Below are 15,911 nucleotides of genomic sequence, written 5' to 3'. Positions count from 1 at the left end.
ATACACGGTTGGGTATACTTGTGTGTAAATTGAATGTGTATGACCATAGACAAACATAGACTATTTGGATTTATATGGCAGATTATCATATTGTCTGTCAGCACCTTAAGAACAGTAATATTGTTTGTATCGAATATAATTGTTGTTGCAATCAACGTTTTATGATTGTTTTTGAATTTTTTTATTGGATAATACAAAATTAAATGTAGTTTCGTGCACCGTAATAATATAAGGTGTATTATTAAATTTATACAATGTAATGTATCACATATTATGGAATAAGTCGTAATATTCTAGATATTGTAATAGATATACTGTTAGATAACCTTAAAGTGATCGATTGTTTTGATTGCTCGAATGTGACAAGAAATTAGGATGCCGGTAATCGGAAAATAGTTTTTTACGCGTTACGTTGTCGGATGAATTCTGGACAAATACAATGCAGATTATGTATAGTAATTTATTAAATATCAGCATATTTTAAATGAAACATAAATCGAAACATTATTTAAATAAATAAATAAAAAAATATAGAGTTAGACAAAAGTTGCCTTTTAGGATATACATTCCGACTAATTAATTATTGAATCAGAAAATGAATTGTGATAGGGGCATAAGTAATATCTTTTAAATTTAAGATTTCTATTCATAGAAGACATTAATAATAAATATTATCTCTGAATAGTAAATAACTATTATTAAAAAAAAAACAATTTCAAGTAATAATCGTAATAATTAATTACTAATATGTAAAGCTCCTATTGATAATTAACTTATGTCCTTTTCATAATAGGAATATCTCCGGGAAATAATATAGAGGTCCAGGTATCACATTTTGCTAATATATATGTGAGAATATCTGCATATATATATGCAGAAATCTGTTGTAAAAGTGCAAGTCAATGAGTCAATACAGTTGATAATATATTTAATTTCATTCTCAAATAGTTGACCTGGCTCTTTGAGAAGCGAGGATTATTATATATATATATATATGTAATATGTCCCTGGGTGTAAATTATTACCATCATCGTATCATTATTATTTTATAGATTTATATATTTATAAAAAATTATATCTGCACATTGTAAAGAAATTAACATGTATATATTTATTGTTTATATACGAAATTAGGTGCCTAAAACAGAAGATTTATTTTTTAAACGCAAACCGATTTAAATTATACCTAATTTAAATCGTGGTTAATTTGGATATGATAATCAAAAAACCTAAAATCGCAGCGAGTTTTAACTGAATCAGTGCGGGTAATAATTTGTTTGTTCCCGTAAGCGTTGCAAATGGTTTTCTTACATTGGGCACATCAGTGAGCATCAATTCTTGTCCCGTAAGTCATGCAAACCGAACTAGATCAAAATGTCATGAATAAAACTGAGATCAGTTTGTGTTCAGAGGTTTGAACTATTTTCAAATGACTTTAAATGTTACCAGCTGTTGTCTAAACGTAAATTTAATCAACTAGATGTTTGACATGTTTATAGTAAAAAGACATCCATTACATGTTCCAAATAATATTTTACAAACTGGTTTGATGTTGGATATGTCATTCATTTTTTTTTACCTGGTTCTAAGTCTTGATATTTTTGTACGGGAACAAACATAATAATATATTATTATTTTTTTTTATCATTATATCTTGGTGGGAGGAGGTTATAACAGTTAAAACAAATAGCAGCGCAATTATGTAAGTATTCTTATTTTTTTATTTGCACCTTTCAACATTTTATAGAAAAACCGAGACCGGTTAAATCTTTTAACATTCTAAAATTGGATGACAATTAGACAAGATGAATGGACGGTTTATTATAAAAAAGTGGCAAAGTATTATAGAATTTTTTTGAAAAATATAACAAGCGTACATATTACCAAAGGTAATGTTATTTCTTTTAACTGAAACCTAATAACAAGATAAAACGACCTGACGGTAAAAATTACAATTAAAAGAACTAGTGGTTAAATGAAGCTTTCCCATTATGTTACACTATTTAAACTGCTGAACCACCTAAATAAATGATTTATTTACTTTTATATTACTTTTGAACCCAAGAAAGTTTTGTTTGTATCTTTTTCTTGGCTTCTTTGACTCGCGTCAGAATTATAACGAATGTTTTACATTTGCGTCACCTGAGTCTGTTGGACTAACAGAGTTTACGATTACGTTGTACGGCGGCTTGTTAATCTGATAATTATTTTACTCCTTTGGAAACACGCTTTTTGTTTCGAATCCCTCATTCAATTATTTGTAAGTGTTTTTATGTGAATTTTGTATAAGTTAAAATTTATTTATTTTCAAGTTAATTATTATAATAATATATTATATGTATAATCATGCCATTTTCATGGATCTTTGTATATTCAAACGCCAACTTAAGGCTATTTATAGTATAATTTGTTATCCCCCAATGCTCTTCACATAAATAAAATTATTGAAGTAATAAAAAATGGTATTTTTTTCATAACCTTAATTAACATATCAATGGGTTAGTGTGCGCCAAAGATGTTGACAAAACTTCCATAGAGATGGAGCCTAAATGTATGAAATTGTAGCAAAAAAACGGACCACTGGTACACTGATTTACGTTGGCTACAAGTGACATCACAGTGCAGATTCATTAGCAGAGAACTTCACACTACTGCTAGAGATTCTTTTGCCCATATGCGGAGCATAAATAAAAATACACCACAGTGAGTAAATAAGCATTCGGCATTATTATTTAGTTGTAAAATATGTGCAATACCGTTTATAACTACTCAAGTAAGTAATCACAATGTACATAAAAATGGCAAAAAATCGAATTGGCAACTGAATGATATTAATATTTGTAGTTTACCAACTTTTAATTGTTTCGAGTTTAAAAATTAACTATGCTTCATGCTATTGCAAAATAAGTTGAAATGTCGTAACAGAAGACGTAACGTATAAGATAGGTTTATAATCCAAATTCCTTAGCGTGCACAGATGTTATATGTTTTGAAAAGTTGAGTTTGAACAGCGTTTCTGCGATATCTGCGGAAGTGCAATAGAATGATAATGGCGAACCTGCCGGGAAAAAACAAACTACACTGCGCAGCACAGAAAACCTTCACGCAACAACAACCAACGTGTCTCACTGACACTTGGAAAATTAGGTTGGTGCGACAATTAGCATTGCAATAGTAAATCCATGCAAGTGTATGGGCGCTATTATTTTACGTCACTCGTGGCTTTGGAATGCACGGTATGGTCTGTACAGGCTTGCGCAGTGTCACCCTGTAGTTATGATAATTGGTTTGACGAATTTAATGTTGAATGTTGGTGGTTTCGCCGTCGATTACGGCAATAAATTAAATGTACCCAGTAGATTTTGGCTTATTAGGAGTGGGTATGACAGGAAACTGGCTAAAACACAAACAATTATTTCTGTAAGGGGTATGTGGAAAAAGGTTTGAATGAAATAAAAAGAGGTATATTTTTAATAAACAATTTATTTTTGTATTTGTATAAGAAATAAAAGTACAATATTGTTTCAACTTTCAATTAATGTTTTATTTAGATGCATAGATCGCTTGTACTGCGTCATCACGCTGTCTTATTAAAATTTATATCTCTTTAACAATTCCAACAACTGAGGTTTTTTTCATTATGGAGGGTCCATTAGAACAATATTTACCTACTTGGGAATATTTAAAACTCCTAGAATTATGACAAATAATATTAAGTTACGAACTATAGGTAAGTAGGTTTATACTAATTGCTGATAGGCCACGGGAATTTTCGATCGAGACATTAAAAATATTCACAATCTTTCTCAGGTTACAAAGTTATTTAAACCACTAATTGATTTTCCTATTAATTTTGTTAAGGTTTTCTATTTAATATTTTAATTATTTTACAATTTTATATAATATTCACTACAGATTTGATTCTATATAAAACTTTTCATCATTTTTCAGACTTCTCGTCTACATCAAAAGTAATTAATTATTTAATTTATTATATCAATCGATGATAATTTATTTAATTTTAGATTGCATCTCTACGGGTTATTAATTTTATGGGAGGTTTTCGGTTTGAGCTGAAAGAATGGCGAAAAACATTTACATGATTGTCTCGGCCACAACAGGTAAACGTGAGGATACCTACATAATTTATTTTAATCACAAAAGGAACAAAAAAACATCTATGGAATTGGTACATTTACATTCAATAATGTAATATTAAATTTGTTATTTTATTCATTTTTTATTAGTTTCTTATTCTTTTATTCATTACCTAGTTTATTAGATTAAATGAAAACAATTAGTTTTTTTACAAACATAATATTTTTGAACATATTGAAAAAACAATTACTTTGTTATAAGAGAGAAAGAATACCAAATTCAAGTAAGTATAATATGTATTTGGACATGAATATCTGCAATATTAAACTGATTTTTAAATACCTTTTTGTTTAGTAATTATTATTATACAAAGTCATTCAAAAATACATTCCATTATTTATTTAATATCACGAATTAATCCAGATCATAAATAAATTTAAAACAACGTACATTTTGGTAAATCAATTTGTAGAAACAATAATAGATAATTGATTACATGGTATAATAAATAGATTTTGCAACATCTTTCAAAAGTCTAATGCCTTCTAATAGTTACAAGCTGTATGCAATAATATTAAATATTATATTCTCTTCAAACACCATGCAACAAATATTTTTAATATACAGGACCAATGCCAATTAAAAGATTTATCTTTCGGATGCCATAAACATTTAAAAAAAAAAACAAAACAACTTTCCTTGTAATGCTTTTTAATTGTCATTGGTGTACATTAAAGTCCATATGTTATTTCATAAACTACACTTTTTCAGCCTTGTCTAGATTATCACTGAAATTATATTCTGATAAAGTATCCTGTTACTCCAACAGCTATCAAACAAAATCTTTTTCATCAAGATCTGACTACGTAATTAATTATGGTCATATCTATAAAAAATCTTTAATACATTATCAAGATAGAAATTATTTCAAACCGATGATTATTAATGATATCATAAAAAACTACCCATATTTCCATAAGAATATCAACAGCTTTCTATAACAAACTCTGCATGCGTCAAACGCTATGTTATGTATGATATCCGGAAGTAATAAGTAATAAATATATTAATTACCTTTGCCATGACAATAATTGTAAAAACATTCAATTAATTCTGGCAACACTTATTTCGAGCTGAAAAGCCCAATGTGAAAGGCCAAACATTGTGAATGTTGACGTCCTTTGATGAGTGTAGAAACACTAACACTGCGTCGAAGTAAGGCCAACATTTGCCGAACGACGGCGACACAATACATATGCCACTTTCTACTCAATGGTGACTGCGTACATTCACCTTGGTCCCATGATGAAAGGGAGCATCAAAATAATAGTTTTGATTTGGATCAAAATCATATTGGTTTTCCATTGTCTTAGTGGAAAATACAATCTTCAATAGAAACCACTCAAAAACTAGAAAGAAATACTTAATTTGCTGATTCTATCGGCCTTTATTCAGCGAAGAGGTGAAAAAAAAAATCAAGTTTAAAATTAAACAATAAAGTATTTCTCAATAAATTTTCTAACCTATGCCGTACACCAAAGCAACACTCACACACAGCCATGTTTTTCTATCAAATTGAAAATCAATTAATCGGACCGCGCTAAATCATTAATGTATCAAGAGCCTTATAGTGTATAGGAGTCGTAATTAGTTAATTTCGCATAGGTTTTATGTACACAATTTATGACTTGCAACAACTTCACTACGGTGATAAAAATAATTAATTATTGACATATGACATAACTAGAAGCGTCTAGAAACTGCTCATATTGTTTGGTTTCGTTTTTAATATACCTTTAAAAATAGACTAGATAATATTATGTAACAGGTCAGAAAAAATCTTTTACTTTAACAGGTAATTTGCATTGTGAATTGGTTTTGTTTAAAATTTTTCTGTGCGTATTTGGCGTCATTCTAAATTTGTATTAACTAATATTATTATTATTTAATTAGTTTGCCATTTAACAACATACACAATGTTTACTATTGATTTTGATGTATATGCATTTTTCATGTATGACCACACTAACAGTGGTCAAAGTACGATTATTGTGCAAGTAGTACCAGGAGCGATAGCGAAATAGTATCTCAATGGTAGTGGCGGAGGGTGGATGTAGGCTGTTAAGATCCGACATAAGTAGTGCACAGGAAACTTTGTCAGTCATACTTATTCGTTTTCATTGAACTAAGATTGGTTAAGATTTGCAGATGGTGCTGGTTAGTTTTTTAAATTCATTATGCCCTGCCTAAGCCAAACCATAATCGATAAAAAATATTCTTCCATCTAAAATGATGTATGATTTAATGACATAATTTTAGATATTTTATATTTTTTGACTATTATCTACTATGACTTGGATTGGGTCGGGTTTAATTGAATTTTAAAAACTAACAAACACTACCTACACATTGTAGCTTAAACTCCAGACAATATTTATATTTGGCGATGTATTTTTTCCGACTTATATGCGGTGAAAATGAGAAATCTGCCATTCTTGGTAGTATTGACCTGTGTGTCCTTGATAACTATCTTACAAATCAGGAGCATCAGTTGTTTGTTCTCCCAAGGAGCAGAACTAACCTGCCATTGGTAATGCCAATTGGGAGGGCAATAACTTCTATTCAACCAAATCACTTCGGATATTGACATATTCCACCTGTGTTAAGATGATTATAGTTGGGCATTGTTTTATAAATTCTTGAAATAGGGTCTGCTTAGCTCATTTGGTGTACTTCCTTGTATCTAATTTATATATATATATATTTTTGTATTTACATTTTTCTACTGTTTAATAACTTTTATATAATACTGTTTAAATAATATTTCTTTGTTTGTAAATGTCATGTTGTGAACGTCTTGAATTAATAATTTATAATGTTCACTATAATATGTAAAAAATAAATAAAATTTGAATTTGAAATTTGAGTTCAATGAAAACAAAAATACATTTCGCTGACAAAGTTTAGTGTGCACTATTTATGTTGGATCTTAACAGACTACCTCCACCCTACGCCACTGCTCAATGGTATCAAGTATGCATAAATAAAATGGTTATGGATGCCATTTGCTGAGAAAATCTTTAATTGGTCCATGTAATGTTCATCATAATATTTAAAAAAAATATGAAACATTCAAGCTAATTATATCTAAATTAGCAAAAATGTTGTATGCGGTCCAATTGTCTGCCATTTTGACAGTTCTGCTAACAACAATTATATCACATGTCTCTTTCAAGTGATATACGGCTTCACTATGAACTATATTCAAATTTCTAATTCTATTGCTAATGTATAAATATTATTTTAATTCTTTTTTGAATTCGAAAATTCACATTTTATAGGCACTTATATACAAAAGTGTGGTACCGTAATTTTTGCATTACTTTGCAAGAGTGTCACTTCTAAATAAATTAATCATCCATCTGGCGTTTCACTTATATGAAAACCATTGTGCAGTTGACTCTTGATTTACCGGAGTAAAGGGCGATCTATTTATCGGATAATCTAATCGATTTCTTGGTTAATTTAAAAGACCAATTAAAATATTCAAATCACGATAATTATAATATTCTATCCAAATTGCATGTGTTGAACCTTTGAAAAAAAAGCCATAATCGTGTGACGTCATGTGGATGGCCCCTAATGAGAAAGCATTATAATGATAATTATGTTTAACTAATGTTCTACATTTTTGACCTTTACACGTACAAGTATGAAATAATGATAACAGTTATTCCATGACAAAGGGCATGGACATGACACATGATGGTTCTGGTAAAATGGGAGTCAACTGTAACTTGATGAAAATTTATCGTTTGCCAATTATGTATAGCTTCTTATGAGAAACGGGATAAATTCAAACATGATCTGCAGTTATGCAATTTTAGGATGGATAATAAAATAGGTCGCAGATTCAAATCCTACAGCTAGGCCAAATTCGCATTCAACATGACGTGTGTTTGGATCCAAAGTGTGGACCCAATTAGGTTGAGCGAAAACCTAACAACCAATCTTCGTAAAATAAGTTTGTTAAAAATATATTTTCATATTATTCTCCATCATTATGATGAATCAGTAATTTCCCTATTTTTATGAATTATGAATTTTATACAGAAAGAAAATAATTATGTTTATGTGGGTTGAGCAAAAAGCTAATAACCAATCCTCATAAAATAGCTTTATTAACATTCCTACATACTATGGATGTCCATATTGAGAGGAATCGGTAATTTTCTTATTTTTATGAATTATGAATTTCATCATTCGTTTTGTTTACAAACCCAGAAAGCAAAATTTCTTCACGACATTACAATCTCCGTCATCAAATACCAACATACATTGATAAATTTCTCCATATAGAGATGAACAAAAAACAACTAAAAAAATTTAAGAAGGAGGCAGTGTCAGAAATGTCCATTTTACGATTCACACACAAAATTATTGTACGCACGGGCGGCTCTACCTTAAGGGTTCGTAGGGGCCATCCGCAGATCGTTATCATATCCTATATTTTTATCATTGTCATAATATACCTACCTAATTACATGATTAAATGAACTATTTAATTTATTTTATCCGTCGCAATTTTATGGATATTTTATTATTATTATACAAATAAATAAAGCAATTATTGTAAATTATGTAATAACATAATGATTACACGGTATTAAAATAATTGATTAAATTGAATACACCCTATTTCTCGGTGACACCTATGTACAAATTAAGAAAGTTATGACGTTTATTTTTCGCTGACTGGGGTCACTTAGTCCCATCCTGTCATTGCGGTACAAATCTCGTTCTCCAAAGGATGTGAATGTATTAGTGTTAGTATACGCATACTGGGGAGCGAATCAAATAACCCCTAGATGACTAAAAACGCTCGCTGTATGTCGTAGTTCAAAACTGATAATGATAAGTCTATAATAATTATTATTATTAATAGTTCTAAGCACGCTTTTTAGATGTGATTAAGTTGCGACTCAGATAATATTATTTACTCTGAAAAATTATTCATGTCCTCATTAATAAAATCATATTATTATAAGTAGCTTAGTATATAAGGTATAATATGAGAAAGCAGGTAGGTATGTATATTTAATAATTAATGGCTAAACCCCACCACCTAGAAAGTCGTCGAGCCGCCACTGATTGTACGCATGGTTAAATATCCCAGTGTGCATTTTAATCGCAAAATAGACCTAGGACCTGTCGCCTCTTTAATTTTATTTAAACCTAATTTATTTTTAGTGGTATAAAAAATAAAATTCAACAGTTCAAAGCTTTCATTGCGAATGACCAAAATAAAATAAAATTAATCGTACATATTTTTTTTATTCAACATGCCCACTGAATGGAGGTAAATCAGTAAAGAAAAATTCATTGAAAACTAGACGTGTGACGTATATTTCAATTTAACTATTGCGTACATTGCAGTCGTATTTTGTATGCATTTATAATCTGAAGAAGTGACAATGACTCAATATGAATGTACACATTTAATGTACGAGTAGATCGGTTGTGTTAGACGCAATAGAAAAATTGGACTTAAGGCAAAAATACAGATAATACATTGTGCCAACTTCAAATTAAAGTTGAAAGAATTAGTATATTTGCAAATCATATTTGAAAAAAAAATTTAGAAACATTTTTAGTCTAAATTTTCTTACGTATATAAAAATAATAGTCCAAGACAAAGAATGTTCCATTAGAAATCAAATTGTAATAAAATAAAAAATTAACATGCAACAGAAGTACACAACATATTGTTATAAAAAAATATATATATATTGTAATTATAACTAACTCTAAGAGCGTAGTGCAGAACCATGTGTAGATGTGTACATGTGCATGGATTTTCTGGCACCAATAATGTGTAAATTAAACTATCGCGATAATAACTGTTTACATGTAATACTGTCTCGCCAATCTCATTCTTCAAGCGTAAGCGAGACGCATTGTTGTCATTGCACGGTGCTATTTGATAAGTTGTGAGAATTGGTAAACGTAAAAATGCACTGTGCGGTGCAGTTCGTGTTTTTTCCGGCAGGTTCGCCACTATTCTTGTACTGTGCATGCGCATACATCATGCAAGTTCCAACCATCGCGTGAAAATTCAGAAGCCTCTGAACATTTTTGATCCATGCATGCAATCTTTCAATTTTCACGATAGTAAGTGTCTACACGTGTATTTTCTAGATGTGACTGTGATAATACGTACTGTCAGCAGTAAATCCATGCATGTGTAAATGGGGTATAAGTAAAAAAGGTGAAACAACTTGTAAAAATACTTCATGTTTTTTGACTTTCTCAAACAAACTGGGTTGCTGATTTTGACATCGTAAGTTAGACGTCTATCTTTTGGTTCTGCAATATGCTCTAAATAATATATATAGATAACAATTTTATTACTTCACAGTATAGTTGGATTTGGTTTATATTGCGTAACACATTTTACAGATAACATATTATTATAATAAAAAAAAAATATTCCAACACCCATTAAAAAAAAACATAAATAATTAGGTTCCCTATCTAATTGATATAATTCCATAGTAATTGACACCCTCAGTTAATATTATTAAATTTAAATTAAATAATATTAGGATATAGTATCGTAAACTTAAATAATAGGAGAGTTTTATTTATTTGATTTCTATACAGAAAAAAAATCTCATGAAACTAAAATAGATAATATCAACGGATAAATATTAGAGTAACTTTGTGACAATATATTTTTTGAAATGTTTATCAGTAAATAAGGAAAAGAAAATACGTATAAAAATTAAAAAAATAAATATTGAAGTAACGTTTATTAAGATACGATTAAAAAGATCACAGAGAATTCATCATAAATAAAATTAAACTAACAATTTTAATATTGTCTACATATTATGTTCGAAGCCACTTATAAATAAACAATAACAAATTCTCAATAAAATAAAAATATAAACAGCATAATATTGAAAAAAGTATATTAATTCTAAATTAACGATTATATATTATTATGTACTCTAAATTAAACCTAATAAGCGAAAAAGCCTACGTAATAATATAATTAATTACTACAATTAAGTTGATATCACACTCTTTTAAGTAAGTTCAATATATATATAAAGAAACCAACAAATCATGACAGTTTAAAAATAAATTAATATAATTAGTGCATAATATTATCTCAACATTAAATACAAAAAGTTGTTGTAAAGACGTCAACTCTTTTAAGTAATTATAGTTTAATTTAATTAAAATTATAATTTAATATAAAAAAGTGTGATAGAATAATAAGTCCATAGAGATATTATTTAAGCGAGTTTTTGATTGACATTTTAGTTGATTTAATAACTTCAAATTAACATGTCAATAATATTTTTTTTCTTTTATAAAACTTATTCTAAATCTTCAAAATAATACATTATCAAGAAAATTAATTATAAATTAACTTCATTTGCCATCAATCACATACGAAAAAGTTAATCACATTTAAATCTTCTCAATGATTGTGCGCTGTGCATGATAAGTTGGTAAACCTGTATTATTGGTAAAAATGATTGCAATTTAAAAAAAATATGCAACACAAAACGTATAAGCGCCAACGTAATATGACAAATAAATTATACAATAATTATGTAAAACAGTAACTATTTTTTATAGCAAGTATTTACAACTAATTTGTGGCAACTCTTAGGGCTAAAGCACACTGGAAGCGCCACCTATGCCACACGCGCCACTACCAGTGTGCTTTGGCACTTATAATATGAAATATCTGCCATTTTCAATCACAGACGCTATTATAACCTTGCATTTTTTCAAAGCACCTAAATTACAAATTAATGTATTACATGCTGTCAAATACTGAATTATTCCGGCATACTGCAGATGTGTCTCAAAATTCTAAACGTAAGTAAGTCTTATTGCTTGATGATCGGGTAAAACTCTGTGATCTGTTACACTACTAACTCCTGAACGAATTTATTGCTAAGTGTGAAGTTAGGAGCGCAAGAGAGCACGTCACGGTGATAGGTAACAAGAGTATTGTTCAAAACTATGAGACAAAGTCATTCATACTCTCACGTGTTTCTTATACCTGGATCTAAACTGATCGTACAACTATTTCTAGCCCGCGTTATGTTCAAAGCTGTCAATAATTGCTACGTTAACTTTACTTGTCACTGGGTTACTATTCAATTAATGAGGTATACATTTTATAAGAAGGAAGGTTAAGTTTTTAAACATTAAGGTTTTTTTTAATCCATGCACCAATTTCTATCCGTCATATTTTTAAATACTTGTGGCATGGAGTTAATATTCACTAAAACAATTGTATAGATAAAAAATTTAATAGGTACTAACATCGATGTTCGACGTATGTTGATGATTATTATGCCATTTCTTTATTTCTACGGTGGGTGTTTACCACCCTGCCCCTCAATAACAAAATTTCCTCTTTTAATTTTTGTAATTCGTCCTTATTCGTATAGAGAGCCGAAGGAGGTTTGTTAGAACCTATTGAATAATGTCCTGCTCGTAAATAATCTGTGATATTAAATTGAAATTAAACAAATCATTTCTTTATAACAAAACCTGTTAACACAATCACTGCGTACCTTTTATTACCACATTTAAATAGCATGCTAACTGCATCTAATGGCCGTTTAACGGGGACACGGCAGCCGTGTCGTCCGCGTCGAACGAGTTAATATAAAATCCAACAAACTGAATTAGAGAATCCAAAAACAATGGTAAATGTTAAAAGCAGAGATTTTCACAATGAATTTTATGGTGAGATATTGTGAACTTCGTGATGAATTAAAGGTACCATTTTATAAGACTATTTTAGCGAAAATTTTGATTTACGGTATATTTCGAATTAACCGTATTCATATTAATGAGGTTTTACAGTATTTTTATTTATGTTATATACTAATGGCAGGTAATTAACTATATAGGCTAGAGGGGGGGGGGGGGGGGGGTAAATTGAAATATATTTATATAGGTACTTAATTGATTTTGCATCTTACAATTGTCTAATAATTGTATCAACTACATACCACTCTATCATTTTTTAATATCTAAAAAATTAATATTAATATTATACATACTAAAATAAAAATGTAATATTATTTAAGAGAAAGAATAATATATCATCTCTGAGGTCAACGTAGAAAGTAACAAAATGTCATGATATCATGGAATGATTTAATTTTAAATAATCATTTAATCAACAATAATTATTTATTACCTTTGTTCTCACCAAAAAACAGAATTTCAATTAAAATTGTATCAAGAATAAACATGATTATTATAATATTAAGACATGGTATATTTGTAAAAAATATAAAACATATTTCGAGCTTACTTTTAACTACTACGAATAAACAATTTATTGTGAATAAACATTACGCTTTTTGTTCTCAAAAATGACCAATGCTTTCTTTCCGTGGCTGCATTATAAATTAAACATGTACATATAAAAAAAAGAAATTTGATAAAAATGTTTCGCTAAGATTTCATACAACACATTTTGTTGTATACAAAACTTAGCTGGAAAATAAAACATTTTCAATTAATAATAAATCACCATTATCTTTGGCTATCTATCTACGTATTACGCAAAATTTTACATACCTACAATATTAAAACACTCGCAATACAAACACATTGCAATAATGTCGTATGTCAAAAAAAATGATAAACGAAAATAATGTTTCTTGTTTCTGTTCCAGATTCACCACTTCGTAGTCTTCTTCTTCTTCCCTTTTATTGTTTCATTATTTTTAAAATCTGACAGCATTGCTGTCATATCAATGCTTATAAATTTTAATAAATTTTTGTATAACGCTGCCGATAGCCAAATAGTGCGACTGCTATATAATGGCCGGCACCGTGTCCGGAAAGTTGTACGCATGCAGTCGGCCGTAACACAGTTTACCATGAGCTGTTGAATCGGAAATAGATGGCCGTATAGTATTTAGATGAAATTCGTGTCCAAAAAATCAAAAAACACTTAAAAAATATGTAATAAAAACCAATGGAATACAAGGGAAAGACAATCATATTGTATATATTTACATAACATTCTGAATGATTGAAAAGTAGGTTAGCAAATAGGTGTATCAAGTCTCACCTATATCTGATAATAATTACGAATCAATATAAAATTTATGTTCTTATTGAATCTAATAAAATTGGAACGTTACTGTCTGCAATGCTCCATAAACGTGTTAATTTTGTTATCTTAATACTATATGGTGATCTCTTTTGGGTACAAGAGCTCAAGGTGAAGTGTAATACCTATAATTTACATATAACCAGCCGATACATCATCACAGTAACGAAACTACATACTACATAAAGCGCTTATATATGTTATCCACTATATAAGAAGTCGCATTGTACACCGAACATTGAATATTCTTTGAAATACTTAACCGGATCATGAGCAGGGAGTAAGAGCTAATAACAGATACCATATTGCATCGATTATAAGAGACATGCTTATTTTTAAATAAAAAAAAAATAATCATGGAATCATAAAAATTTTACTAAGTCTTACAATGACAATAAAAAGCATTATTTATGTACAATGTACATGTTCCATGATTATCCAGACTAATCGGGGATGAAGATATTCTGAATTTCGAGAAATCCGTATAATCGAAAAAATAATAAAATTTTTCTTCGAGAATAAACTTTTTTAGCAGAATTTTATGAAAAATTCACTTTTTTATTAATCATAAATATTGTAAATTGTACCCTTTTCTTATAATCACCCGAAACTGATGATCAAAAAGTTATCCGGAGAATTGAGGTCCAGATAATCGATGTTTAATTGTGCATACTTTCAACTATAATATCACCGACGGATACTTCTTCAGATTCAGTTTTTGATTTTTCTGTCATTTGAATTTCCCATAAAATATAATTTTTGGCAGTGATTGTAAGACGAACCCTGAATTTAGAGACACGAAAATAAAAAAAAAAGCATGCATCATATAATCGATGCGATACGGTAATCTCGGAGATATTCTACGACCTAACAAAATGCTCCATGAACATTCGGTAGCATAAATGAATCACCGATCATTTTGCTCACCTGGCCTATAGTCTCAGGTTCAAAAATATGGTAGATATAAGAGAATGACTCTTGAACTAATGTTATCCGTCATTGTGGGCCACTTGCTCTTTGGTGAACTGCAGAAAGATCTGCTCGAGACTGGTCTGCCCGATGGAGTAGTCTTCGATGTTGAGCTGATTCTTGGCGGCTTCCATCACTCCGAAGATCTTGGACCACATTATGGTGGTGTCCGGTAAATAGTACGTGATGAGGCCCTGATATGATTCTCTGTAGGAAATTAACAGACATTTTATAATCAAAGAGTTTTGACTATACCTAACTAGAAGGAATAACCGTAGAAAGATTGGTATAGAAATTTCATACCTTGGTACTCTTTGTAGCAATGAAATATGGCTCGGTGGAAAGGCATTATATTAATTGAAATAAAACAAAATATATACATATGTAGAACTTGATCTATATATACCTACTCGTATATCGATTAGGATCTTGTTTTATCTGCTTAAATAAAACCGATTTTAATTGTTATTAAATCATCCGGATCAAGTACTATGTTTATGTATATATTTTTAATTGGACAAATTATATGTTTATAGACACTTTACTTTCAATCACACTACTGTATAAATCGAGAATTAAATGCATTTATTAAGAATGTGTGGGATGGTTCCTTGTAGCATAATTCTGTCCCAAATATAACAGGATTGTCACACTAATCAGTGATTCTCAATCAGGT

General features: G+C 29.5%; 1 protein-coding gene across 1 annotated transcript in view; it reads right to left on the bottom strand.

The window, feature by feature from the left end:
* Nucleotides 1-13,876: 13,876 nt before the first annotated feature.
* Abca3 (ATP binding cassette subfamily A member 3) overlaps nucleotides 13,877-15,911 on the bottom strand; it is a 64,614-nt gene continuing 62,579 nt past the window's right edge. Inside the window, exon 31 of the mRNA XM_085949417.1 lies at nucleotides 13,877-15,442. Coding sequence (XP_085805543.1) covers nucleotides 15,256-15,442 — 187 coding nt within the window. The 3' untranslated portion in view covers nucleotides 13,877-15,255. The remainder of the gene's footprint in view (nucleotides 15,443-15,911) is intronic.

Source organism: Rhyacophila brunnea, unplaced genomic scaffold, assembly GCF_057557595.1.
Source record: "Rhyacophila brunnea isolate RB1 unplaced genomic scaffold, BYU_Rbru_1.0 scaffold_22, whole genome shotgun sequence".
NCBI classification, from domain to species: Eukaryota; Metazoa; Arthropoda; class Insecta; order Trichoptera; family Rhyacophilidae; genus Rhyacophila; species Rhyacophila brunnea.
The sequence above is the reverse complement of the archived record's forward strand: the minus strand, read 5'-3'. Positions and strand labels throughout refer to the sequence as shown.